At 40.6% G+C, this 11,371-nt stretch overlaps 4 protein-coding genes across 5 annotated transcripts; 2 read left to right on the forward strand and 2 right to left on the reverse strand.

Annotated features, from left to right (window-relative positions):
* The first annotated feature begins 19 nt into the window (after positions 1-19).
* On the forward strand, positions 20-1,044 carry Prx6a (Peroxiredoxin 6a). The gene is made up of 3 exons (XM_018003398.2): positions 20-431; positions 491-683; positions 745-1,044. Exons 1-3 carry the CDS (start codon positions 158-160, stop codon positions 950-952), a joined length of 675 nt encoding a protein of 224 aa, XP_017858887.1. The 5' UTR covers positions 20-157; the 3' UTR covers positions 953-1,044.
* LOC108610981 (uncharacterized) lies at positions 984-3,514 on the reverse strand. 2 transcript variants are annotated; one of them, XM_018003396.2, is made up of 3 exons: positions 3,068-3,514; positions 1,856-2,886; positions 984-1,408 (listed from the first exon to the last, which is right to left on the reverse strand). In XM_018003396.2, the coding sequence occupies exon 2, from the start codon at positions 2,862-2,864 to the stop codon at positions 1,896-1,898; it is 969 nt and encodes a 322-aa protein (XP_017858885.1). In that variant the 5' UTR covers positions 2,865-2,886; positions 3,068-3,514; the 3' UTR covers positions 984-1,408; positions 1,856-1,895. The 2 variants fall into 2 exon arrangements, with proteins under 2 accessions (XP_017858885.1, XP_089321193.1); XM_089465067.1 differs by lacking the exon at positions 984-1,408 and adding an exon at positions 1,418-1,785.
* A 545-nt stretch (positions 3,515-4,059) lies between these two features.
* On the forward strand, positions 4,060-11,256 carry Ifrd1 (Interferon-related developmental regulator 1). The gene is made up of 5 exons (XM_018003400.2): positions 4,060-5,167; positions 6,789-7,473; positions 7,534-7,777; positions 8,975-9,202; positions 9,268-11,256. Exons 1-5 carry the CDS (start codon positions 5,134-5,136, stop codon positions 9,349-9,351), a joined length of 1,275 nt encoding a protein of 424 aa, XP_017858889.1. The 5' UTR covers positions 4,060-5,133; the 3' UTR covers positions 9,352-11,256.
* Positions 7,798-8,937, reverse strand: LOC108610985 (uncharacterized). The gene has a single exon (XM_018003401.2). It carries the CDS (start codon positions 8,764-8,766, stop codon positions 7,903-7,905), a length of 864 nt encoding a protein of 287 aa, XP_017858890.1. The 5' UTR covers positions 8,767-8,937; the 3' UTR covers positions 7,798-7,902.
* Positions 11,257-11,371: the final 115 nt, after the last annotated feature.

The raw sequence follows: 11,371 nt of genomic DNA on the forward strand, positions 1-11,371 counted from the left end.
CGATAGCTAGACGAACAACCTATCGATAGCTTAAAAGCGCGTTTACTTGACTATTCAATTTGATAGCCTGTCTATCGAGAGTTGGACAGCTGCAGTTGCGTTTTTAATAAGCTCTTCGTTCGTTTTAGTTACTTACTTACTTACACTATTTCTTAAAATGTCGAACAAACCACTAAATATTGGCGACCAGTTTCCCAATTTCGAGGCTCAAACAAATGTGGGCAGAATTGATTTCTATGACTGGATGGCCGATAGCTGGGCCATCCTATTCTCGCACCCGGCGGATTTCACGCCCGTTTGTACCACGGAGCTGGCCCGCGTTGCTCAGCTAATGCCGGAGTTTCTGAAGCGAGGCGTTAAGCCAATTGCGCTGTCATGTGACACAGCAGAATCGCATAATGCCTGGATTGAGGACATTAAGAGTTATGCCAGTGAGTTTGGGTTGAATTTGATTAGCTGCAAAATATGAAATGTTTTTATTTGTGGGTAGAGTTGTCCAGCTTTGATTATCCCATTATCGCGGATAATAAGCGTGAATTAGCCGTAAAGCTGAATATGCTGGACAAGGATGAGCTCAGTGCAGAGGGCATACCGCTCACCTGCCGCGCAGTCTTCGTCATTGACAACAAGAAGAAGCTCCGTCTCTCCATTCTGTATCCAGCTACAACGGGTCGCAACTTCGAGTGGGTTTCAATTGGAATCTAAAATGTAAACTTTGATTGATTGATCTATTTTAATTCGCAGTGAAATTCTGCGTGTTGTTGACTCGCTGCAGTTGACTCAGACAAAGAGCGTGGCCACGCCCGCCGATTGGAAGCAGGGCGGCCAGTGCATGGTGCTGCCCTCCGTGCAGGCTGCGGATGTGCCCAAGCTATTTCCCAAGGGCATTGAGACCATCGAAGTGCCATCCGGCAAGAGCTATTTGCGCATTACAGCCCAGCCACAGATCTAACGTCTCATTCCCCACAAAGAACAGTTATGAATTGTGATAATCAGCATTTTACATGATTTTATTACAAAAATTATATTAAACAACAAATCAAATTGTTCGCTTCAATTATTTTACAACCATTTGCCGCAGTCCCTGCACAAAAAACGAAGAGGCAACTCTATGGGCCAAGGCAAAAGCGCGCCCAGCCTGGGCAAAATGTACAAAAGAAAACATTTGGCTTACAAACTAACACAAAATATTGATGGGATCTTGGCGTTTGGATGTGGGTGGGTGGAATGGGAATGTGCCACACATAAGCTTACATGCAACTAACACATATAATAATATATAAAATATACATATTGCAACTGGTTAAATCTTAAGAAACTAAATACAAGGCCAACTCTGTACAGGATGTGCAAAGCATTCGAGAAAAAAATCAAGCCACACAAAGCTCGTGCCCATAACCGTGAATATCTGCAAGGCAAGCGAAAGGATATAATTATTAAATGAGTTCAGTAAATGTATAAATATTTTATATGAGGTCTGCATGGCTACGCTCTCAGCATAACATTGAATGCATTCGTAATGGATTGAATGTGTTGTGAGTGGCATACAATGAATTGAGTGAGTATGAATTTGAGAGCGAGCTCAGTCGGTCAGTTAAATAAGTGCGAGTTACTAAACAAAAGAAGAATTTCGCAAAGCCCAGAGCACTTCCTATCTTCGTATTAGGCAGTGAATGTTGACTTCGTTTGACGGAACTGTTTATATTATGCGCTCGTTTAGCCGCGTACTCACTCATTCAATTCTTTTCATTCAGTTGAGTTTTTCGAGTGCACCTTCTTGGTTTCCTATTCAATGTAATTCAACTCGAGTGTGATTCTCTTTGCAGACCTCTAGGTAATAATTTTTGCTACTTACAATTTAACTACCATACCAATTAAGCTAGTTTAATGCGCCGTCAGCGGCGTTTGCTCTCCACCATTCGCGCCAACCGTCGCACCACGAACGGCCACAGCACCAACATTGCAAACCACACTGGCGAAATATCCTTGAATGGCCACCAGGCCGGCTGCTGCTGCTGCTGACGTCCGCTCTTCGCTTGCACTTTCTGGGCATTGCGCAGCTCCAGCAACGTTTGCTCCATGCTGTTCACACGCTGCTGCACTGCAGCCATGTCGCTGTTCATGCTCGCCACTGTGCTCTGGATTTGTCGCAGCAAATCCGTATTGTGCGTAATGGCTTGGGTTAGCTCTTGGGGCAGCATCGTTTCATAGGGATCGTCGTACTCATCGTCGGATGGCTCCACAATGGCCACGCTGCTGTTGTTTGTGTAGTTGTTATTGTTGCTCGAATCAAGCGGCGAGTAGCCATTGCTTGCCTTCATGCTCGTAAAGCCATTGGTCAGTGGCGTTGTGTGGCCATTAGTTAAGGTCTCGGTGGACGCGGCAGTTGGGGGCGTGTTCCCAGCTGCAACTTCAATGCCATTTGCACTGTTGCCATGCTGCGGACTGTTTGTGCGCGAATGGAATGGCGAATTGGGATGCGATTCGGCTAGCTCACGCATGCCGGGCGACACCAGATCCAGTTCATCCAGGTTGATGTTGGTCAGGCCGTCGAGGCTGCCAACAAAGTTCTGCACATTCTCGGTAAATGACATCGTCTCAATTATCTCCTGCAGACTCTCCACATAGCGCTGCATCGCCTGCTCCTTGGTCAAGTGCCGATTGCTATTCCAGGCGTCCCATTTGGCGCGGCCCACCACATCCCAAAAGGCCGGCTTCTTGGGTGAACAATCGCCCTCCGATGCCTGCTTGAACAGGCCATAGAACTTGAGCATCATGCTCATGCTGGGCTGATAGGGTCCATTTTTGGGTAATCCTTTGATCACATTAACGGCGGCCTGGAAACGTTCCTCAATGCTGGCCATGGTTAACTCTCAACTAAAATTGCTGCAATATAGAAATTGTAATTGAGCCACCCATAAACTATAGATTAGATACAGATATTGTTGGTTAAGGTTCAGCGATAATCGCTTCGCCAATCAGCGAGCTATTTTTGTTTGTATTTTGAACATTTTCTAGACACGCTGGTGAATGGCGCTGATGCTGTTGCAAGCAGCTTACAAATTACCTAATTAACTTGTGCAAGTGCAGACACCCAAAACTGACGCTGTAAATATCTATCAGATTGGTGTCGTCGTCGTTGTTTTTGTTGTTGTTGTTGCTGGAATTTGGTTATTGATTCACATCCACATCGACGACTGACGCTTTCGACTGCATACGTATGTATGTGCGTGTGTGTGTTGAAGTGACAAAGTTCGTGTTCTCTTCGAGTCGAAGTTCAATGCAGTATATTTATTATTGCTGCTTTCGTTGGTTGTTATTTTACTTTTTTGTAGCAAACGAGCATCTCTGATAATGAACTACTTATCAGCATGAAGTGAGATTTGTTTATGCGAACAATAAAGCAGCAACCGACGGTTTGCTACTTGTTTTTAAATGCGTTTTGCAATAAAAATAAACATACTATGGCCAATGATTGTGTGTGTGGGACCACATATCGATATCTATAGAGAGCTCCGATACTTATTGAAATGTTATTTGTCGATATCGATGCCAAATACTGGGTGCTCCTGCAATAGATTCAATTGAACTACGTTTTTGAAAACCAATGACTGAAAGTTGATCGTAATTTGAAGAATATGTTAAAACATAAGTTTGCCATGTCTAACAAATATATGTAGATGATCTATTTATTGATAGTAATTGATTTACATAGGATAAAACGTAATTTCAGCAAATAAATTGGCCACAAAAGTAAAACCAAATTATCTTTTTATTAAATTATCGATAATAACGCATATCCTAAGGCTCAAATAGTGAGCAGTATAAATAATAAAGAAATATTTTTGATGTGTATTAAAATTGAATTAGTTGATAATAAAAAAAAATTTGTTCACTTGATTGTTTATTTACAATTTAATTGTATTTATAGTTGGCGCTCTATTTGTCAAACAGCTGATTCGATACTCACAAATATCAACCCTGATTTCGTGTACAAGCTTTATTTTAAATACAATTATTTTTAGTTACGATAAAATCAAAATAAAGTCAAGACAAAATATTGCAGATATCAAAAATTTTATTTTGTAATATTGCGCTTAATTTTGATTATTCGGATGTACATTTTAATTTCGCCACAGTGTGCGCAGGTGCACTAATTGCGAAGTTGTGCAATCTGATAAATTCGATAAATAAATTTCGATATCCAGCTTCAATCAGTTCTCAACACTGATCCGAATGTGTCATTATAATTTCGTCAACTTCAGCAATACGAAAAGTGCTTAATTATTTGCATTATTTTAACAACTCATCGACAACGTAGAGCTTTTCCCAAAAGCTACACTAATCAAACAAAAAGCTGTGCCTGCGTGCATATTGAAAACAACAGTCAATAGCAAACGAAGCTACAAACTGTGAAGCAAACAATTTCACAACTCTCGATTAAAACCCTCGGAAAAGGCGGCGCTGTCGACGTCACAGACACAGTAGCAGTCTCAAGGCCAAGGAAATCGCTAAAGAAAATTCAATTTCAATTAAACATGAAATTTGTGTCATCACACAGCAACGACCAACATTTTTATAATCAGAAGCAGCAAAAGCAGCAGCACAAGTGTATAAATATAAAACGCGCGTTCAAGTCAACATCATTCAGTTCAGTAAAAGTTATCAACATTTCCAAACGCGTGTTGTGCAACAAACAGCAACAGCAAGCGCAGCAACAAAGACAATATTGGAAACATAAAAGCTTTTGCATAGCTGCATCTTGATTAAGAATCTTGCAATTTAAGCAAAGCAAATAAAAAAAGAACTCTCGCCTCATCCAATCACCAACAAAAATTCTAACCTAAATTCCTGAACGCCCAACGTATAGAAAATCAATAAAAGCAAGAAGCACGTGCAAGTACCGCCAATAGTTGCCGCCAAACTCGTGTGTGTAGACTTTTTGTGTAGACTCTCTCTCACTCAATCGCTCGCGCGTTCAAAAGGACATTGTCAAACGGGGATTGTGCTTGCGTGTGTGTGCGTGCAACAACAATAACAACAACGATCGTAGTCAAGAAGAGCGAAAGCCAATCCAAACACAAAATTCGTGGTTCTAGCGAGCAACGCAACAGCAACAACAAAAGCATCAATATGTCACGACGCAATAAGAAAGCAGCAGGCAAAGGTGAGTCACACAAAGACAAAGCAAATGACTTGTCATGGGTCATACTTGTGATAGGGTGGGAAATTTATTGTGAGCTTAAGAAACTTTTTACAGGTGCTACCAATAGAAAATTTGTATGTTGACCTTTCGTACACAACTTTCTGGGGGCTGGCTGGCATTACTCATGTGCACATGCCATGTTTGAATAGCATGAAATATACATACATTTCGTTGGCTTCAAAAGCTTTCGTCTCCAACCTGTTTGGCAATCAACGAAATAAATATATATTGTTGCTGTGCTGGCAAAAACAAAAAAGCTTTGCACGCGCTCAGCTGGTGAATAAGCAAATAAAAAAGAATTAACTGTTGTCAGATATTGCACTATTGAAATACCCAACGGGGGAATTTTTAAAAGAGCAAATGTGTAGAGTTGTTTCTTATCACATATTGTGTAGAGTTCTGGGAAGGTTATTTAAACATACCTATATATAGTTTTTGTATTTTTAAATTTCGTGTGCATTTCTATGTTTGATATGCCTTACGCTATGTAACAATGTCAGAGTATGCTCACACAATTTAAGTGTGTACGTTGAAGGCCAGCTTATCAAGAAATAGACAAAGAAACACAAAGTCCAAATAGTATTCAAAAATGTTATTTAATATAAATATTAAATAATCTTAAAAGGAAAAGGCTTTATTGAGATTTAGAAAGTGATCAATTTTTAATTTTCTAAAATACATGCTTTTAAACTAAATAATAACCAAATGGTCTAATTTAATAGATATTCGCAATTTCTTAAATGTATCAGGCTCTCAAAGTTTTGCTTTTCCAACAGCTGTTTTCAGTTGTTGCCGAGATTACAAGACAAGCAACAATGCTGTCAACATATGTATATACATAAGTATGGGTATATATATGTTTGTGTGTATACCTGCGACAATACCTGCGAGTCAATGAAAACTCAATGCCGGAAACTACCTTGTCCCCATTCAATAGGCAGCTGGTAAATGAAAACAGTTTAAATGTATGTATGTATGTGTATGTGTGCTCATAGAAAGTTGAGCAACAACAAATGCTAAAACTTGTTGCACAACATTTTCATATGAAGGTCACACACTCGTGTGACAGGGCACTCGCCCTAAAAACAACAAAGAAATACCAATGGACATTCAATTACTTTTGTTCTGCGAATTACGCGTATAATATTCATTTGTATAGATACACATGTACATACAACTTTATTTATAACACATGCATACATGCACATGCCTAAAATTATCGCTACCAGGCGGAAAATTATCGTAGAAATTTGTGTGCACACCCACACACATATATATGTTTGTATGTGTGGCTGTGTATTTTAGGTTGACTCATTTCACAAGCAATAAATATGTGAGCAGTTTGAGCAGCAATAGACAAGTTTAACAGCGAATACCGTGCTACTTAACAGTTTTGCTTAAAACTTTAACATAGGTTGTATAGGTCTAATTTATGTTATGTAAAAGAACATTAACAGCTTATAGCAATGCGATTCAAACAGTTTAGGTTGCTTGCAAAATTTATGTTATGTTAATTAAAATTTATGTCCAACTAGCAGATGAACTTTTTAATGAACATCTCTCTCATTTATTTATTTTTTAGGCCGCATCAACGACTCGAACTCAGAGGACGAGTCCTTTGACAATGTGAGCGTTTATTCGCATGTCTCGGAGGCCGCCTCTTCAGAGGCTGCCGAAGATCTGGCGAATGAGCGCTTCGAGGAGAAATTCGAAAAGGCTTTGGAACAGGCTACCGAGAAATCGGCCCAGACCCGCATTCAGGCCCTGCAGGCCATCTGCGAGCTGCTGATGCATCGTTATATGCCCGACTTCGTAGAGGACCGCAAAATGACACTCATGGATTTTGTGGAGAAGAGTGTGCGCCGCGGCAAGGGTCAGGAGCAAGTGTGGGGCGCACGTTTGGCCCCACTCCTAGTGCTGCAACTGGGTGGCGAGGAGGGCATGTCGAAGGCAATGAATCAGTTCCTTCTGACCACCGTGCAGGATAAATCGGTTAACTATGATGCACGCGCCAAGTGCTGTGCCGCCCTTGGTTTGCTCAACTTCCTGGACTGCGAGGATATCGGTGCATTAATCCAGCTGATGCAGTTCTTCGAGACCATCTTTGCCGGCAGCTATTTGCGCGGCGACGACAAGTCACCCATCTCTGTCACTGCCGAGGCAGGAACTCTTCATGCTGAGGCCCTGTCCGCCTGGGGTCTGCTGCTGACTCTCGTGCCCTCGGGCGATTTCGTTTCCCTGATGACCTCCGGACAACACAAATTTCCGTAAGCTATTGAGAAGAATTAATGGTTAAGAAGCACTGACTAATCGATTGCCCGTTGCAGGTCTATCAAAAAGTTCTTGGGTCTATTGCAATCACCACATTTGGATGTACGCATGGCCGCTGGCGAGACCATCGCATTGATTCTGGAGTCGGGTCGTGCCCATGATGAGAACTTCCTGGAGGAGGACATCGGCGAGCTGTGCGACGCTGTCAAGCAGCTGGCCACCGATTCGCACAAATATCGCGCCAAGCGCGATCGCAAGGCACAGCGTGCCACCTTCCGTGATGTGCTGCGCTATCTGGAGGTAATGATAACATCACTTAGTTGTTTTTTTGTTTTCAGTTTATTTGGACACTGGGGATTTGCACAAATGACAGGATACAGTGTAGAGATAGCTTGGGAGCAACGAAACGCAACACACAACAAGGCTTAAGGCTTCATGTCGGTGCAGTTGAACCGAATCTCGTGCCTGCAATGGTTCGCCAAGCACTTGGAGTGATCGTGCAGCTTGTTGCGCATTATGATGCAGCCGTTGCGACTGATCGAGTCCATGTATTCTGAGAAGTTGGGCGACTTGCTGAACGTGCTGGACGCCGTCTTCCAATGCGAGTTGTTGCCGGAGTTGACGAACTGCGCAGAGTCCGAGAATGTTGCCTGGAATGGCTTGTACGCCTGCTCACATTCGTCGGCCTTCACCTCATAGCCGGTGGCGTTTTCGCGCTCTAACTGTTTCATCACATCCGAACGGAACTCAGAGCACGGCGCCTTATCCGCCATTAGCTTGTCAGATTTGATCTTGGATACCTCGTCGTTGGGCTTCAAGCTCTCGTAGATGCCCTCGGGATACTCCTTGACGTCGCAGTAGTCGATCTGATAGGTCGTGTACATGCGATTCGTTTCCAGTCTGCGGCCCAATTCTCCCTTGGGCATCAACTTCAGGCGCTCGTACAAATCTGGGTAGACATTGCGTAAGATTTTCAGGAACCGATTCGGCTGCAGTTTCAGGCAATCGGATTCCGGCGACATTGCCATCTGATCGATTTGATCCTGCGGCAATTCCGTGGGTATCAAACGTGGATTGATCAGTCGCCCCATTGGCGCTATGCCCGTCCACTCGACACCCGCACAATTCTTGACTGCATCCGGATGCGCCTTAATCTTGTCCTCCGCTATGCATTCACATTCCACAATCTTTCCTCCACCCAGACCATCGTTGGCCTTGAGGTGGCTCATAAACTCGTACCGCTTTGAATTTGGTGGCACATAGTCATGCTGATACGTAGAGATCATCATCTTGAAGGCCTGATAAAAGAATTACTTTTTTTTTCAATTTTCAAATTTTTTAAAATATTTTTTTTTTCTGATTTTCGAATTTAGTGTTCCCTAAGAAAAAGTAAAACAAGGTTTAGTAATTTTAGGGGGAATTTTTCTAAGATCTAAACATTTCTCAACTGAAAATTATCTCGACGCTTACTAAAAATTCCAATTTGTTATTCTGCAGGAGGATATTTCGCCTGAGATCAGCATTCGCTTCGGACATGATTCTCTCACCTTGGACGCCTGGTCCATACATCATCAGTACTCAGCCCTGTGCGCCGTTATGGGCCCCGGCATGACCTCCCATCTGCAGGAGAACGAATTCATACGCGATATTTTCCAATTGGGCCCACGACCAAACAATGTGGGCATCAATGGCAACGCCAAAGTCAAGCAGTCCAAGCTCGAGCGCGTAAGTCTGAAAAGAAATCGGCTTTGCTCTGGTTTGCTATAACATAAATTCTTTATCTCTTGCAGCATCTGGTGAATGCTGCCGCTTTCAAGGCACGTTCCATAACGCGTGGCAAGAATCGTGATAAGCGCTCGGCTGTCGTTCAATGAGCACATGCTACACTGCCCCCAAGACTTCTGCAATTCATCTAGCAACATCTACCATATACATATATATATCTACAGTTTATAGGCACAAGCACTCATCATTAGCCGACCCTGGACTCTCGCCTCCCATTAGTTGAATTATTTCACGTAGTTGATAAGACGGCTTAGCATACTAACAAAAACAAAAACAAACGCAACATCAGTCGCTCCAAATTACGCCAATTATGGCCAAGTTATAATTCGTGACTAAATTCATATAGTTATTAGCAATCAACAAAATAAATGATATTTAGCGTCTAGATTTTAGTTGATTTAGCATATATAAATATATCCTATATATAAAATATTAGCTAGTAATGTGATCTTTAAATTGAATTTTTGGCATTAAATTGCGTGTGCCAGGTTGAAAGGACTGTGTGAATTTTAGTTCAGATTACTTATTTTCCTCTTTATATTAATAATATTAATGAAATCTAAACGTTGTCGATCTTGAAATGTATTTAGATAAACAGTACATTACGATTGTATACAATAGATGAAATTATATTAAAGCTCGACTTGTCTTTAATCATGCATATTATCTAAGCAAATACACAATATAATAATTATACATTTTCTAGGTAAACCGTGTAAAATAAATGTATAACACTAGACTTAAAGACAACAAAAGAGTTTTTTAATTGGATATACATAGATTGGAATATAGGCAACTATCTGGTGTGTCCGAGTATCAGCAAAAGGCATATATTTCCAGGCATCGAGAAACGATCGAAATAACTTGAATTGGAATAGCGAGCTAGAAGAGTAACAAATCTTTTAAAGTAACCTTGTTTTTTTTGGTTATAATACCATCAAACATAATTTGACCCAATATGTAAACAGTTATGGATTTATTTGCTGAACTTGTATTTACCTGATTTGATATTTCCATTTCTTCTAAGTTTTTGCTTTAAGTGTTTCCTCATCCTCTATGCATTTTCTCTCAGGTTTTCCTGTATTTCTTATGATCCATCTAAATTATTTATTTTAAGTGTTTCCTCTAGGTCCTTCAGGTTTGTTTTCCTTTAAGTTTTTCTTGTGTTTTCTGCTAAGTATTTCCTCCTATTGGGAACTCTCTCTGCTGCTGCAAGCATTCTAGCTTCGTTTTACTCAAATATAAATACCAAATGAATATATATATATATACATAGCTAAATTAAATTATTTTCTGTAGTCAGGTTGACAGACAGAGAGACAGACAGACATAGGAATAAATATATAGGCAAACAACCACATATAGTTTAATCGGATTGACTCAATTTCAATGAAGGGCTATACTCCCAATAATACCTGCAATTTAACAGCTATCAAAAATTCACAGTGAAGCTGTGCTTTAACACTGTTTATTCGAGTCAAAGTTTGCATTTAACATAAAATGTTATTTCAGTTGCAGCTGCAGCATCAGATTAACAGTTCACCTTACAGCGTGTTATGGGCATGTCCTGCAACTGCAGACTAACAGCCTTGCACTAGGTGTCTGCTACTTACATGAGTTGTAGCTGTAGCTTAACAGCTTTATTTGCAGTCTGTTAGTTAGCTGCAGCCTTACATTTACCCGTTTGGAGAATTCAATATTCATGCTCCCCCATCAATTAAGAATATACATTTTATTTGATATAAATGTTTTAATTTATATTTTAACTGGTTTATCACAAAAATGTATATTAGCTTAATATGTAAATATGTTGTGTTGAATTTGTGGAAACTATGTTTGAATAGCAAAAAAAAAAAAAAAAAATTGCTTTCATAAACATAATTGAAATGTGGGCGCGGTTTTTATATAAATAATTGAATAAACTGTTCATAAATTAGGTTCGTTAAGTATAGGCTTAAGGTGTACTGCGAACTGTATTCGCATTGAATACAAATTACACGAAAAAAAGTTACAAATATACATGTATAATAGGTATGTGTGCTTTTGTTTGTGTGTGTGATCCTAAATTAATATTCGCCAAATAAACTTAGCTGTGCTGTATGGAGAGAC

This window comes from Drosophila arizonae, chromosome 3 (genome assembly GCF_054131065.1).
Source record: "Drosophila arizonae isolate 15081-1271.41 chromosome 3, UAZ_ARI_1.0, whole genome shotgun sequence".
NCBI lineage: Eukaryota > Metazoa > Arthropoda > Insecta > Diptera > Drosophilidae > Drosophila > Drosophila arizonae.

What these genes read in the sequence shown, in the direction of transcription:
- Prx6a (XM_018003398.2), top strand. Translation starts at nt 158, where the DNA reads ATGTCGAACAAACCACTAAATATTGGCGACCAGTTTCCCAATTTCGAG. An exon ending in GGACATTAAGAGTTATGCCA is followed by an intron (nt 432 to 490) that starts GTGAGTTTGGGT and finishes ATTTGTGGGTAG; the next exon opens with AGTTGTCCAGCTTTGATTAT. An exon ending in ACAACGGGTCGCAACTTCGA is followed by an intron (nt 684 to 744) that starts GTGGGTTTCAAT and finishes TTTAATTCGCAG; the next exon opens with TGAAATTCTGCGTGTTGTTG.
- LOC108610985 (XM_018003401.2), bottom strand. Translation starts at nt 8,766, where the DNA reads ATGATGATCTCTACGTATCAGCATGACTATGTGCCACCAAATTCAAAG.
- LOC108610981 (XM_018003396.2), bottom strand. Translation starts at nt 2,864, where the DNA reads ATGGCCAGCATTGAGGAACGTTTCCAGGCCGCCGTTAATGTGATCAAA.
- Ifrd1 (XM_018003400.2), top strand. Translation starts at nt 5,134, where the DNA reads ATGTCACGACGCAATAAGAAAGCAGCAGGCAAAG. An exon ending in TAAGAAAGCAGCAGGCAAAG is followed by an intron (nt 5,168 to 6,788) that starts GTGAGTCACACA and finishes TTTATTTTTTAG; the next exon opens with GCCGCATCAACGACTCGAAC. An exon ending in AGCAGTCCAAGCTCGAGCGC is followed by an intron (nt 9,203 to 9,267) that starts GTAAGTCTGAAA and finishes TATCTCTTGCAG; the next exon opens with CATCTGGTGAATGCTGCCGC.